The following is a 15,334-nucleotide window of genomic DNA, read 5'->3' as shown; positions in this document are numbered from 1 at the left end:
GTCAGGTGTGTGCAGGAGCCAGGCCCTGTGACCAATAGGACTTTGCAGGACTGGGGCCTTCCTAAGTTTGTTCTGGAGAGGCAAGGCGCGGCCTCACAGGTGAGGCCACTTGGTAACTCACAGCACCTGGTGGCAAGAGCCGGGAAGGGATATAAGGTCAGCATTTCCCTTTGGCTCTTTGCCACAGCAACACGCTTCCTGCCTTGCTGTGTTTGGCTTATTGCTTCCTGATCCTTGAACCTCGGCTCTCCATGGTTGCCGCCACGGTGCAGAGTGCCTTTCAGCAGTTTTTGACTAGGAGAGCTAAACCTTCAGATTAGACTACTGCCGTGCATTATACATGGGGCTGCCTTTGAAGACTGCTCAGAAACTGCAGCTAATCCAAAATACAGCTGTGACATTGGGAGTGCGAGGTGGTCCATCTTTTTCAGGGTTGTGGCAGTGGACTAGATCACATTCTGCTTGTGCCTGTTCTGTCGATTGGGTTCTTCTGAAACTTACTGAATTCTTACCAGTGAACCAGCAAAAGTCTGATTACTGAGGAAGAGTGGAAATGACTGTTTGTGCATGTCAAGTCTGCCTGCTCCTGTAATGTGCACGAGGTGGTCTTTGCAGCTGCCCAATGAAACCCTATACAATGGACGCTTGGGTTGCGAACGTGATCCGTGCAGGATGCACGTTCGCAACCTGCAGCATCCACAACCCGCAGCAGTGCCTCTGCACATGCGCGGGTTGAGATTCGGTGCATGCGCAAAGCATGAATTAGTGCTTCTGTGCATGTGCGACCGCCAAAACCCAGAAGTAACCTGTTCCGGTACTTCCAGGTTTCGGTGGTCCATAACCTGAAAAAGCACAACCTGAAGCATCTGTAACCCGAGGTATGACTGTAATTGCTTGTACGTAGGGAACTTAACAAAAATACCACCATTGGAAAGGCATGGAACTAGTCCAGGGTCAATTTGCCTTTTTAGTGGTGAGGCGGCCCGGCCTGGCCCGGCCACACCAGAAGCCCATGCTGTTGCTTGGGGTCCCAGCAGCAGTATCCTTTTGCCCCAGAATCCCTTGTAGTGTCAAAGCCAACGATTTCTGATGTTTCAAGAGATCCAGTCTCCCCTCTCCTTCGATCTTGCAAGGTACAGCCACGGGGACAGGCAGCAGGAGACCTGGTCCAGTGTGGTTTCCAGCTGGGTTTGGTTGGGGTGAGGGTTGTTAAAGGAAAATACCCTGCTGCCTATAATTCTTTTTTAGCTAATAAAACTCTGCACCTGGCGGAGAACCAGCCATTCATTGGGGGGGGGGGAGTTATATAGGAGCAGGTGAATAATGAGCCCTTTCAAAAAGCAGGGCGAAGCAGCCTGCAATTAATATAATGGCTGCTCAGCTCATTGAAACTGGGAACACTGTGCTCCGTTCCGTCTCTTTTTTGTTCCTCCTCCATCGAAAAATAGCTACCTTAATTGATTCATATCTGACAGACAGTGCTGCGCTTTGGCACGAACAAGGTAGCTCTGTGGGCATAGCAGTCAGGTCCGCCAAGTGCTGGTCCTAAAGTCATAGCTGTCAACTTACAGATTTGAAAATAAGGGACCAGCAGCCTTGAAAATAAGGGACCAGCAGCCAAAATAAGGGACCTGCAGCCTCACCTGTTCCAGGCACTCCAGTCTTCCTGTCCTCCTGCAGTCTGGTCAAACTCATGCTGGGTAGCTTCGAGAATACTGTCCAACTTTGTAACCAGAGGTTCAACTGAATAGAATCTGAATCACATGCACCACAAGGCCTATGGAGCCTCAAACTTAAGATGGCTCCCCGGCCTGGCTTTGCACTGCAAAGTTTGCAGCAGCACGTGCAACAAAATGGCGTCCAGCATTCAAAAACCCCCTCAGCTTGCATTAACTAGCCACACACAAGGCATGCAAGCTCCACCCCCCAGTCGTTCTTAGACTTCTTATTGGGTGAGCAACACAGCCAAGTAACACAGTTGGAGCCTCCCTCCTCCCTGGCCGGAAGGGGGGGGAGAGAGGAGCTGCTTCCTTTGAAATTTAAGGGACATCCTTTAAGGGGCATTTAAGGGACATCTATGAATAAGGGACAGCAGCAGGACATGGCGCTGGAATAAGGGACTGTCCCTTCAAATAAGGGACACTTGACAACTATGCCTAAAGTGTCTCTCTCTTCTCACCCACCCCTTTCTGCCCCGCAGCCTGGCATAGTGTCCCCTTTCAAGCGTGTCTTCCTGAAAGGCGAAAAAGTGGGTCGGGACAAGAAGATCCAGGAGAAGGTGACAGAGAGGCGGCCACTGCACACGGTCTCCGTCCCTTTGCCTGACCGGGTGGATCCCGACATCCTCTTGAACGACTACATCGAAAAGGAAGTGAAGGTAACCACAGCCTGCTCCTGGCTTTGGCCGCTTAGCCTCTTCCCCATCTGCAGGGGCGGCCTGGCCTGTTTCGCTGCAGGAGGTGTAGCCGCCAGGCCCAGATAGAGGGGGGGGGTGCCATATGGGCCATTTGGCCCAGGCCTCCGATTCCAAAGGGGGCCTCAGTCAGAATATTCACAATTGTTTTGTCTTTATATTCAGATTCGGTTCAAGCCTTGAAATAAAATTATTTGTCAGCATAACTTTTGTGAAACTTTTGTGGACCACCCCCCACAAACGTCATTTGTTGTTGATTAGTCGTGTCCGACTCTTCGTGACCCCCTGGACCAGAGCACGCCAGGCACTCCTGTCTTTCACTGCCTCCCGCAGTTTGGTCAAACTCATGCTGGTCGCTTCGAGAACACTGTCCCACCATCTTGTCCTCTGTCGTCCCCTTCTCCTTGTGCCCTCCATCTTTCCCAACGTCAGGGTCTTTTCCAGGGAGTCTTCTCTTATCATGAGGTGGCCCAAGTATTGGAGCCTCAGCTTCAGGATCTGTCCTTCCAGTGAGCACTCAGGGCTGATTTCCTTCAGAATGGAGAGGTTTGATCTTCTTGCAGTCCATGGGACTCTCAAGAGTCTCCTCCAGCACCATAATTCAAAAGCATCCATTCTTCGGCGATCAGCCTTCTTTATGCTCAAGCTCTCACTTCCATACATCGCTACTGGGAAAACCATAGCTTTTACTAAAATTATTTATATACTTACTTATTTATAAGACCCCCCAAAAAGGGGGGGCACATTATCTACCTGGCCCGGGCCTCTTCCTGGCTCTGCAAGGCTCTGGTAGCCGCCCCGCCAAAGAGTCACCGGGGTTGTCGTTGTCGTAAATTTGCATACCTCTCTTTTCATCCGAAGATCCCAGGGCACTTTGCAACAGAAAAGTAAAAAACGAGAGTACAAAATGCCTAATAAAACAAAAACAAACCAATAACCTCCTTCCCACAAACACATTTTAAAAGCCACCGAATGATAATCAGCCGAACGCCCGGAGGAAGAGAAACGTTTTTGCCTAAAGGCCCCAGGCAAAGCTCCCTGGGGAGAGCATTCTGCAAATAATATAAGCTTATTTGATACACTGATTACATTAAAATACTGGTTACAGGTAGGTAGCCGTGTTGGTCTGCCATAGTCGAAACAAAATAAAAAAATTCCTTCCAGTAGCACCTTAGAGACCAGCTAAGTTTGTTATTGGTAGGAGCTTTTGTGTGCATGCACACTTCTTCCGATAATTCTGCTTAAACATGAAGGCCAAGCATATTGCCTCCATTTTACTGGCCTTGCTAGCTAGGGGTGATGGGAGTTGTAGTTCCACAACAGCTGGGGAGATACACTGGTTTAGGTGGAGCTTTCTGGAAGAGTGGCAGATGAAGGTGACGGATTATATGGAATTGGCGGAAATGACTGGCAGAAATCCGTGACCTGGGAGAAGAGTTGGTGGAAGAAGACTGGAAGAAATTTAAAGACTATCTTCAGAAACGCTGTAAAATTAATGAATGTTAAAATGATGTTGGACTGAAAATAAGTGGCATTAGCAACAAAGTTAATAAGAATATGCAAAAATGAATTGATAAATGGATGAAAATATAGAGTTATAACATGTTAAGATATAGAGTTAAGATAAATGAAAGAGGGTAAGGATTTGCTGACTTGATTATTTAAATGGGAATACAAAAAGGGGAGGTGTGAGGAGGCCAAGGAAATAAGATAACGAGTCAGGGTTACAAAAATGGATTTGTTTTTATTTTCCTTTTCTTATTTTATGTATTTTTCTATGTTTCTTTTATTGTATTTCTTTCTTTTTATATGATCTTTTAAATTCATGTTTTTGTAAAACTCCAATAAATATCTTATTAAAAAAAATAATAGGTGAAGCTTTCTGGATGGAGCGTGTCACACATGCTCCTTCGTCTCTCATACTCCCTTCAAAGGTGGTCTCCTGTTTTTAAGAGCAGGGCTTTTCGCATTCCTGCGAGATGCATTAGCTGGGTTCTGCGGAGAGGCCTTCTTTCTCCCCTGGGCATGTTGAGAATCGCACTGGCCTCCAAAGGACCGAGGGGCAGTTGGTGCCTGCTTTCGTCTCACTCTGACAATTCTTCTTTTCTTTTCTTTTCTCTTTAATTTTTATTAAATTTTTCAAGAAATAGAAATTAAACAAAGAAAAACAAAGAACACTGTAAACACACTTAGGTACATAATTTCCAAAATGAAAACTAATAAAAAAAGGAAAAATAGAAGATAATAAAGAAAAAAGAAAAGAAAAACATACTTTTCATAACCTGAAATATTACCAAATTCTTGCTTCAAATGCTGCAATATATAAATCTTAGTTAAAATATTATAAAAGACTTCCACTGCATTCACCACACGTCTCTTAGTTTTCTTGCTCGCATTTACACCTGTTCTTCAATCATTTCCTTTCCTTTGGTTCTTTCATAGCCAATCAAATCTTTATGTTCTCTGTATTCTTCACAAGGTCAGTCTAGACACAACCAAACTTTTGTATTTGAGCCCTGCTTGTATAAATAATCATTTAAACATTTCCATTGTTTCTGAATTAAAATTATTATTTTTTACTTGACTATGCTACCACTCAGTGGATTTGTAACTGGCTGACAGACCGAACCCAAAGGGTGCTCATCAATGGTTCCTCTTCATTCTGGGGAAGAGTGACTAGTGGGGTGCCACAGGGTTCTGTCTTGGGCCCGGTCTTATTCAACATCTTTATCAACGACTTGGATGATGGACTCAAGGGCATCCTGATCAAATTTGCAGATGACACCAAACTGGGAGGGGTGGCTAACACCCCAGAGGACAGGATCACACTTCAAAACGACCTTGGCAGATTAGAGAACTGGGCCAAAACAAACAAGATGAATTTTAACAGGGAGAAATGTAAAGTATTGCACTTGGGCAAAAAAAATGAGAGGCACAAATACAAGATGGGTGACACCTGGCTTGAGAGCAGTACATGTGAAAAGGATCTAGGAGTCTTGGTTGACCACAAACTTGACATGAGCCAACAGTGTGACGCGGCAGCTAAAAAAGCCAATGCAATTCTGGGCTGCATCAATAGGAGTATAGCATCTAGATCAAGGGAAGTAATAGTGCCACTGTATTCTGCTCTGGTCAGACCTCACCTGGAGTACTGTGTCCAGTTCTGGGCACCACAGTTCAAGAAGGACACTGACAAACTGGAACGTGTCCAGAGGAGGGCAACCAAAATGGTCAAAGGCCTGGAAACGATGCCTTATGAGGAACGGCTAAGGGAGCTGGGCATGTTTAGCCTGGAGAAGAGGAGGTTAAGGGGTGATATGATAGCCATGTTCAAATATATAAAAGGATGTCACATAGAGGAGGGAGAAAGGTTGTTTTCTGCTGCTCCAGAGAAGCGGACACGGAGCAATGGATCCAAACGACAAGAAAGAAGATTCCACCTAAACATTAGGAAGAACTTCCTGACAGTAAGAGCTGTTTGACAGTGGAATTTGCTGCCAAGGAGTGTGGTGGAGTCTCCTTCTTTGGAGGTCTTTAAGCAGAGGCTTGACAACCATATGTCAGGAGTGCTCTGATGGTGTTTCCTGCTTGGCAGGGGGTTGGACTCGATGGCCCTTGTGGTCTCTTCCAACTCTATGATTCTATGATTCTATACTTACGCCTTATTAAATCCTTCAATTTACTTAACCATTCCCCCTGACAATTCTTCATTGCTTTCCAGTATTTAGGTCAATTAGCGTCTGTCCCAGGGTACCTGAACCCCTCCAGCCGAACAGAAGTTCTGCATTTGATAGACAATGCAAAGGTGCGTACCAGTTTGTCTCGAGTTTCTCTCTTTCCCCAGTTCTGACGTGTTACCCTTCTTTGAGAAGCATTCCCCCCTGGGGAGAAGATTTCATAGAATCCTAGAAATGCCGAGGGACCGCCAGGATCATCTGATCCAACCCCTGCAATGCGGGAATCATGGGATTTAGAATAGAATAGAATTTATTATTTGTACCCCACCCATCTGGCCGGGCCTCCCCAGCCACTCTGGGTGGCCTCCAACAGAGTATTAAAATACAGTGGTCTGTTAAACATTAAAAGCTTCCCTAAACAGGGCTGCCTTCAGATGTCGTCACGGCCTAGGACCCTCGTACCTACAGGACGCCTCTCCTGGTATGCTTTGGAGGACCTTAAGGTCCATAAATAGCAACACCCTAGAAGTCCCAGGCCCTAAGGAAGTCAGATTAGCCTCAACCAGAGCCAGGGCCTTATCAGTGATGGCTCCGGCCTGGTGGAACGCTCTGTCTCATGAGACCAGGGCCCTGCGGGATCTGATTTCTTTCCGCAGGGCCTGTAAGACAGAGTTGTTCCGCCTGGCCTTTGGCTTGGAATCAACTTGATTCCCTCCCCCTCTTCCTTTTTCTTTTCTCCTCCTGTGATGAGGCTGCATTGTAATGTTTTAATGTTGTATTTTAATCTTGTTTCTAAGTTCTGTTCATTCCACTTGTTTTTATTATTGCTTGTTAGCTGCCCTGAGCCCTGTCTTGGCTGGAGAGGGCGGGGTGTAAATAACATTTATTATTGTTATTATTAAAGTCTGGTAGTTCTTCTCTTTGACATCTGGTGGGAGGGCGTTCCACAAGGCGGGTGCCACCACCGAGAAGGCCCTCTGCCTGGTTCCCTGTAACTTGGCTTCTCGCAGGGAGGGAACCGCCAGAAGGCCCTCGGAGCTGGACCTCAGTGTCCGGGCAGAACGATGGGGGTGGAGACGCTCCTTCAGGCCGTTTAGGGCTTTTAAAGGTCAGCACCAACACTTTGAACTGTGCTTGGAAATATACTGGGAGCTCATGAGGTCCTTTTTCATGTGCCATGAAAGTTCCGGAGGATAGCAGCGTGAGAACGGGGCCTTTTCTGTGGTGGCTCCCTGCTTGTGCAAAGCATTCCCCAGGGGGTTTCTCCTGGCACCATCATTACATATCGGAACGCTTGGAAATCGTGGGATTTGAACCCAAGACCCCGGGAGTCCTGTTCTTTACCAGCTGAGCTATCCCTCCTCGTGGTCGTTTAATACCCTGCTTTTTCTTCCCCTCCCGCCTTTGTCCTAGAGGGCTCATAAGCTTCCAGGGCAGCTGACGCAGGAACACGACGCTGTGATCAGCCTCTCCGCCTACAACGTCAAACTGGTGTGGCGGGATGGCGAAGATATCATACTCAGGGTCCCAATCCATGACATCGCGTCGGTTTCCTACATCCGCGACGACTCCTCGCACCTGGTGGTGTTGAAAACAGGTAGGCTGGCGAAGGGGTTGCCTTCCAGTTGTTGGTTTTTTTTGGGGGGGGGTTCTTGGTACAGTGGTGCCTCGCAAGACGAAATTAATTCGTTCTGCGAATTTTTTCGTCTAGCGAATTTTTCGTCTTGCGAAGCACGAAATCCCATAGGAATGCATTGAAAATCAATTAATGCGTTCCTATGGTCAAAAAAAGTCCAAACAAAGCCAAATTTGGTACAACAAGAGTTTATGAAGTGCTCTTTAAAGTCACACATACTGTAAAGAGCATTTCAAAATTCAAACCCAGAATTTTTTTAAAAAAACAGCAGAGTGGCCCAATGGTCACAGAAAATCATAAAAATGCAGAAAAAAACACACAAGCTTCCAGATTCTTGCAAACCCCTCCCCAACACCAAGTCCTTGAATTCCAAACACCCCAACCCAAAATCCAAAACCCCCCAAAAAAGTTTTAAAAGCTTAACTTACCAAATGTCTGCAAAAGAAGTTTTGGAAAAGCTTCAAAAATCACCAAAGTCTTTAAAAACCTCAAAAAAGGCTACTGTGTACACTGCGTTCTATGAGTTGCTCCTCGAAGTCAAGTCGCAACTGTATTAACGGTGTTAAGGAAAAGGAAACAAACTTGCAAGACGTTTTCGTCTTGCGAAGCAAGCCCATAGGGAAATTCGTCTTGCGAAGCAGCTCAAAAAACGGAAAACCCTTTCGTCTAGCGAGTTTTCCGTCTTGCGAGGCATTCGTCTTGCGGGGTACCACTGTAGCTACGAGAGCCTTCTGTGTCCATCAGCTCTTGTGCATCTCTCCTGGGGGGCAGCTAAGTGGGGGGAGTCTGCTGCGTCTGAGAAAGACCGATTCTGTCAGGCAGCAGATGAACAAACGCTCACAGGAGGCTGCCAAGAACGGACAAAATCCAACCATTCTGGACAACAACCATACGAGAAATAAGTAAAATAACCAAGCAAGTACAGTGGTTAAATAATATATATAAATAATATAATAATAAATTTTATTTATACCCCGCTCTCCCCGGCCAGAGCCGGGCTCAGGGCGGCTAACACCAGTAAAATCACAGTAAAAACCATAATGGGGAAAACAAACCAATTTAAAATACAGGTTAAAATGCAATTTAAAATGCAGCCTCGTTTTAAAAGTAGCCCATAGATCAAAACCGTAAGGGGAGGGAGACATAAGGGTCCGACTGAGTCCAAACCAAAGGCCAGGCGGAACAGCTCCATCTTGCAGGCCCTGCGGAAAGATGTCAAGTCCCGCAAGACCCTAGTCTCTTGTGATAGAGTGTTCCACCAAGTCGGGGCCAGTGCTGAAAAGTCCGTGGCCCTACTTGAGACCAATCTAACCACCTTGCGACCTGGGACCTCCAAAATGTTGTCATTTGTGGACCTTAAGGTCCTCCGTTGGGCATCCCAGGAGAGGCGGTCCCGGAGGAAGAGACGGCGGTACAGTGGCTTTCAACAAAATATTAAAATACCGTAATGCATCAAACATTAAAAGCTTCCCTAAATAGGGCTGCCTTCAGATGTCTTCTAGATGTCTTCTACAAGATGTCTTCTGGAAGATGTCTTCACAGCAGGTTGAAAGCAGCATAAAGTTGGGCATTACCACTGAGCTCGTTGTTCCAGAACGTTACAAAAGAAATACTTTCCCCCCCGCCCCAAGGGGGTGGGGTGGGGTTATGCAGAATCACACAAGCCTAGCAGCTTGCCTCCTGGTTCCACTAATGGCCTCTGGTTTTTCTCAGCTCAGGACCCCGGGATTTCCCCCAACCAGAGTCTTTGTGCCGAAAGTTTGAAAGCTCTTACGTCAGGGTCTCTCTCGGAGAGCGGAGCGGTTCCTGTCGAAGCTTGCTGCCTGGTGGTCCTGGCTACGGAGAATAAAGTAAGATGTCTCTGCCTCTCTCCCGTCCCCTCCCCTTCCTCAGGCAGGTCTGTTTTTGACAGCAAGACTACCCTTTGCCAGGAAAGATCTTGCCTTCACCTTGGACAGGTGCAGCTACGCAGGTGAAAGAGATGCTCTCGGGCTGCGAAGAGGCATCCACTCTGGGTCATATTACGCTCTCTTGTGGTCTACCAAGGCAGCCTTCTCTCACAGATACAGCGAAACAGGATTTTTTCCAACTAGGAAAAAATAGCGTCTCTGGAATGGATGTTTAAACCTTCCTGCCTGCAGATGCGCAACTTACGGGCACAGAGCATTTGGTTTTATTTGAGACCTGTGCCCAGTAATAATTCTGCCCACCAGAAATCATTTGTCATTGGCGACTGGAGATGGCGACCCTGTCAAAAACTTGCACTGTAGATAGAAATGTTCCAGTATTTTTTTTCCCTTTTCATAGAACGCCAGGAAATTTTGCTTCTGCCTGAATCATGCCTCTGAAGTATTATTATTATCCAAAGTGTTATCATTACTTTATGAATCACGTGCATCTCATGACAGTTTACCGACACACCATAAGAATAGCTGAGACAGTTTTTTAAAAGCGAGGCAAAACACGACTGAAGATAGGTTAATAAAACCCGTGGCAAATAAGCACCTTCCACCCAGCTGGTGGGAAATCTTACTGAAACAAGTACCTTGAAGTGTTTCTCGAAGGCACAGATATCAGGTGCCTGTTGTATATCAGCAGGGATGCTGTTCTGCAGAACAGAGGCAACCTCGGCGAAACGCTTGCTCAGCGTGAACTGTGGAATGGACTTCTGATATCTTATGGCAATGTTAGGGAGCCTGTGTTTCTCCAGAGATTCCTTGGCTGCATCCCAAGACTCACGACCCAGGAGGACTTTCCAAGGTGGTCCCTGTGGGATGTGATACATAAGGAGCAGTCAAGTACAACATTCCTTGATTTCCTAGAGTGGACGTGCGGGGGAATGTTTGGTCCAGCCAGTCGAAAACTTCCTGTTTCCTCCTGACTGGGACATACTTCCTTTGCATGTGACTAGAGGTGGGCGTGACCTTACCTGTCCAGGTAACACAAAAGGACAAGGTACGCAGCACACTCGTTTTTACTTCCTCCGTCGTCGGAGTAGCTTTTTAGCTAGAGATGCTCTGTCGGCTTCTGGCCAACAGAAGACGCTGGGATTATCCCTATATGGGATAGATTCACATGCATATACTTTGTAACTAAGTCTGCCTTCAGGGATCCAACTGTGAACTAAATGTGTGAGTAAACTTCTTTTATATACTTTACACAAGACTGTGGTGTGTTTATTCTTTTAAGAGGGATAAAAGGGAACTTACCAGGAATATACAATTCAGTACTGAACTGTATAAAATAGTGAGAGGCTTACACAAGCCTGCAACCCGGTGTGCGTTAAAAAGGGGAATGTGAAACTCTGCTAAGTTATAGAACTTGCTAGCGCAAGTTAGGAAGGATATTAATAAACAGTATATCCTCTCCTGCCTCCCTGAACATTCTCACAGTCCCCATTTCCAGATTTCCAGCATGTGCACGGTCGCATGCCGCTAGATCGCACATAAATGTAACTAGCCCAAAGCTGTTCAGTTTGTCTCTCGTTGGCCTTAGTTTTGATGAAACGAGTTTGTTTTGCGTCTCTGATGGGCTTAAGATGGCGGAAGTTGGAAGTTCCCCGCTTCTCCCCCAAAGCCCATCCGACCTGTAATAATAATAATAATAATAATAATAATAATAATAATAATATTTTATTTATATCCCACCCTGATCCGTCCTACTCCAGGTAACTGCGGAGGAACTCTGCTCGCTTCTCAGCCAAGTCTTCCACATTGTTTACACGGAGTCCACCATAGACTTCCTCGACAGAGCAATATTTGACGGGGCCTCCACACCAACGCGACACCTCTCCCTGCACAGCGGTAGGAGAAACAGCCACGGTTTGGGTTCCTCTTGCAAGCGGCTGCTGCAGAGGGGAAGTGAGCAGGCCCAGACTGCTCCAGTTCCACCTGCACGACTGAGCGGTTATGTGATCTCACCTTTGCCTACCTGGCATCCTCCCAGAGATGATGGGAGTTGTAGCATGGGCAGAGCGCGAGGTTGGCAAAGGCGGCTCTAAACTCGCTGTTGGGGTGGGGGAAGGGGGTCATTGGTTCATGGGGATTTTTTTCTTGTTTCATCATGTAATGTAATAATAATAGTAATAATAATACATTTTTAGTTATATCCCGCCCTCCCCAGCCGAAACCGGGCTCAGGGCAGCTAACAACAATAAAATAATACAGCATTCTAAAATCATTTAATTATAAAATTAATTCAAATCATAATTGATGGCAACCATTGGGCTCAAGTTCTGTGAAGATTGCCAAAGGAGGGAGTCAGGCTGTGCCCTGACCAAAGGCCTGGTGGAACAGCTCTGTCTTGCAGGCCCTGCGGAAAGATGTCAGGTCCCGCATGGCCCTAGTCTCTTGTGACAGTGCGTTCCACCAGATCGGAGCCACAGCCGAAAAAGCCCTGGCTCTGGTTGAGGCCAGCCTAACCTCTCTGTGGCCTGGGACCTTCAAGATGTTTTTGTTTGAAGACCGTAATGTAATGTAATATATATAGAGAGAGGGAAAAAATAATTACAATTAATAATAATAATAATATCCACCGGCGGCAAACTGGGCTGAAGTGGCTTCCCTCATCTCCTCTAGCTTGGACAGAGGCGGCTTCAATGTAGTGTCATAGAATCATAGAATCATAGAGTTGGAAGAGACCACAAGGGCCATCGAGTCCAACCCCCTGCCAAGCAGGAAACACCATCAGAGCACTCCTGACATATGGTTGTCAAGCCTCTGCTTAAAGACCTCCAAAGAAGGAGACTCCACCACACTCCTTGGCAGCAAATTCCACTGTCGAACAGCTCTTACTGTCAGGAAGTTCTTCCTAATGTTTAGGTGGAATCTTCTTTCTTGTAGTTTGGATCCATTGCTCCGTGTCCGCTTCTCTGGAGCAGCAGAAAACAACCTTTCTCCCTCCTCTGTGTGACATCCTTTTATATATTTGAACATGGCTATCATGTGTCTATCTAGCCCAGATATTTCAATTCATTTTTTCATTTCCCTTTTTAATTTGCATACCACCTTTCTCTGGCTACTTCCTTGCAGATGACTCTTCTACAAAAGTGGACGTTAAAGATTCCTACGAAACGGAAGCAAGCACTTTGTGAGTATACTTAGGGCAGCAGGGAAAAATGGGGCATCTGCAGGGCCTTTTTTCAGCTAGAACTCGCTGGAACTCAGTTCTGACACTCCCAGGTAAGCTCTATTGCTGTTATAACAGAACAAGGCAGGTGTTCATGATGAGTTCCGGCATCTCTTTTTCTAGGAAAATAGCAGTGGGCGTGTGTGTGTGTATTTACCGTATTTTTTGCTCTATAGGACACACTTTTTCCCCTCCAAAAATGAAGGGGAAATGTGTGTGCGTCCTATGGGGCGAATGCAGGCTTTCGCTGAAGCCTGGAGAGCGAGAGGGGTCAGTGCGCACTGACCCCTCTTGCTCTCCGGGCTTCAAGAAGCTATCCGCAAGCCTTCGGAGCGCGGCGGGAGTGCCTGCCGGGCTCCGAAGGCTTGCGGATAGCAGCCTGCAGCCCGAAGCACGGGGAGCGCAGCGTTGCACACCCCAGGCTTTGGGCAGCTATCCGCAAGCCTTCGGAGCCCGGCAGGAGTTCCCGCTGGGCTCAGAAGGCTTGCAGGTAGCAGCAAGCTCTGGGAGCGAAGGCGAGGTTGTGCGCCACCTCGCCCCTGCTCCGAGACTCGGTTTGGGGTCGGGGGAAGCTCGGGCTTCCCCCGTCCCCAGCCCCACAAGCTCCGGGAGCGGCGGCGAGGTTGCGCACAATCTCGCCGCCACTCCTGGACCTGTTCTGGGGGCTGGGGGTCGGGGAAGCTCGGGCTTCCCCCGTCCCAGCCCCACGGCTAAAAACGAAGCCAAGACAGTGAGCGGGATCCATAAAAAAAATCTAGGTGCGCCCTATAGAGCGAAAAATATGGTATTTCACAAAATCCGTATACTGCTTAATTGATGCGGTAAGAGACAATGGAGTGCGCCTCCATTCTTTATCAAACAGTTCCCCCTCCTCCCAAACCTTCAACCAAAAGAAGGCTCCCAGAACAGGCAAAAAGGGGGCAGGTATCAGTTCAGTCCTGAACCCTCAGGCTTACAACCCGACGGACGCAGCACGAAAGTAGAACTGACGGGGAGGGAGGAGGAGATGGAAGGCCCCTTGGCTCAGTGAGGGTGACGCGTGGACCTGTTGTGCATTTCCAGTTCTTTCCCCGAGTCCTTGGAGACCGGTGGCAACTCCCCTTCTTCCTTGTCGGCACAGCCATCACCCCACGCCAAGGCGGCCAGCGAGAGCGAGCTGAGCACCACCGCGACGGAGCTGCTCCAGGACTACATGATGACGGTAGGGGCAGGGAGGAAGGCTTTCCCCAGGGAAATCTTGGTCCCCTTTGGGGGGGTAGGGGTGGGACCAAGGGGCTTGTCACACACTTAGCTGGGGGGGGGGTCGTTGGAATATGCAAGTTCCTTTCTCTTCCTTTAGAACAGTGGTGGGAATGCTGTGGCCTCCGGGGACTACAACTCCCATCTTCCTCCTGGGACGTAAACCTTCGCTGCGGATCTTTCCTAACGTTACGTGGAAAATTGAACAAAAGAAACTGCGTCTTCCGTTTCAACACCCTTTTCTTCCCACGCAGATTTAGCTTTTATTCTTCCCACCCCTTTCTTTCCTAGCTACGAACAAAACTCTCCTCTCATGAGATCCAGCAGTTTGCCATGCTTCTGCGTGAATACCGTAACGGGGCGTCCATACATGAGTTCTGCGTCAGCCTGCGACAGCTCTATGGGGATAGCCGGAAGTTCCTTCTGCTAGGTGAGTGTCCCCCCCTGACCCCCCCCCCCCGAGATTGAATGAATGGAAGTTGCTGGTGTCCGTATATCCCCCTATCTAGGACAGGCATAGACAGACTTGGCCCTCCAGATGTTTTGGGACTACAACTCCCATTATCCCTAGCAGGACCAGGGGTCAGGGATGATGGGAATTGTAGTCTCAAAACATCTGGAGGGCTGAGTTTGGGGCTACCTGATCTAAGAGAAGAAAGACGCTGATTCTAAACTTGGCTGGATATCTTTGAGAGAAGAAAAGGCTATGGCGTAAACTCTACACAAATCCCTAAGGCGGTTGGGTGGCGGCTAACAGATTGAGGTTGAATCCTGACAGGACAGAAGTACTGTTTTTGAGGGACAGGAGGCGGGCGGGTGTGGAGGACACCCTGGTCCTGAATGGGGTCACTGTGCCCCTGAAGGACCAGGTGCGCAGCCTGGGAGTCATTTTGGGCTCGCAGCTGTCCATGGACGCACAGGTCAATTCTGTGTCCAGGGCAGCTCTTTATCAGTTCCATCTGGTATGCAGGATGAGACCCTACCTGCCCACGGACGGTCTCTCCAGAGTGGTGCATGCTCTGGTTATCTCCTGCTTTGACTACTGCAATGCGCTCTATGTGGGGCTACCTTTGAAGGTGACCCGGAAACTGCAACTAATCCAGAAAGCGGCAACTAGACTGGGGACTGGGAGCGGCCGCCAAGACCACATAACACTGGTCTTGAAAGACCTACCCAGTATGTTTCCGAGCACAATTCAAAGTGTTGGTGCTGACCTTGAAAGCCCTAAACGGCCTCGGTCCA

The 15,334-nt window shown here is 47.9% G+C and overlaps 1 protein-coding gene across 2 annotated transcripts in view; it reads left to right on the top strand.

The window, feature by feature from the left end:
* CCM2 (CCM2 scaffold protein) overlaps window positions 1–15,334 on the top strand; it is a 43,189-nt gene that overhangs the window by 24,282 nt on the left and 3,573 nt on the right. For both annotated transcript variants that reach the window (XM_083579890.1, XM_083579891.1), the window contains exons 2-9: window positions 2,201–2,377; window positions 6,135–6,218; window positions 7,504–7,687; window positions 9,440–9,576; window positions 11,394–11,529; window positions 12,757–12,814; window positions 13,916–14,054; window positions 14,384–14,522. In XM_083579890.1, the coding sequence (XP_083436016.1) occupies window positions 2,201–2,377; window positions 6,135–6,218; window positions 7,504–7,687; window positions 9,440–9,576; window positions 11,394–11,529; window positions 12,757–12,814; window positions 13,916–14,054; window positions 14,384–14,522 (1,054 nt within the window). The remainder of the gene's footprint in view (window positions 1–2,200; window positions 2,378–6,134; window positions 6,219–7,503; window positions 7,688–9,439; window positions 9,577–11,393; window positions 11,530–12,756; window positions 12,815–13,915; window positions 14,055–14,383; window positions 14,523–15,334) is intronic.

The sequence above is a fragment of the Podarcis filfolensis genome, assembly GCF_964270895.1.
Source record: "Podarcis filfolensis genome assembly, chromosome: 12".
Classification (NCBI taxonomy): Eukaryota; Metazoa; Chordata; class Lepidosauria; order Squamata; family Lacertidae; genus Podarcis; species Podarcis filfolensis.
The sequence above is the reverse complement of the archived record's forward strand: the minus strand, read 5'-3'. Positions and strand labels throughout refer to the sequence as shown.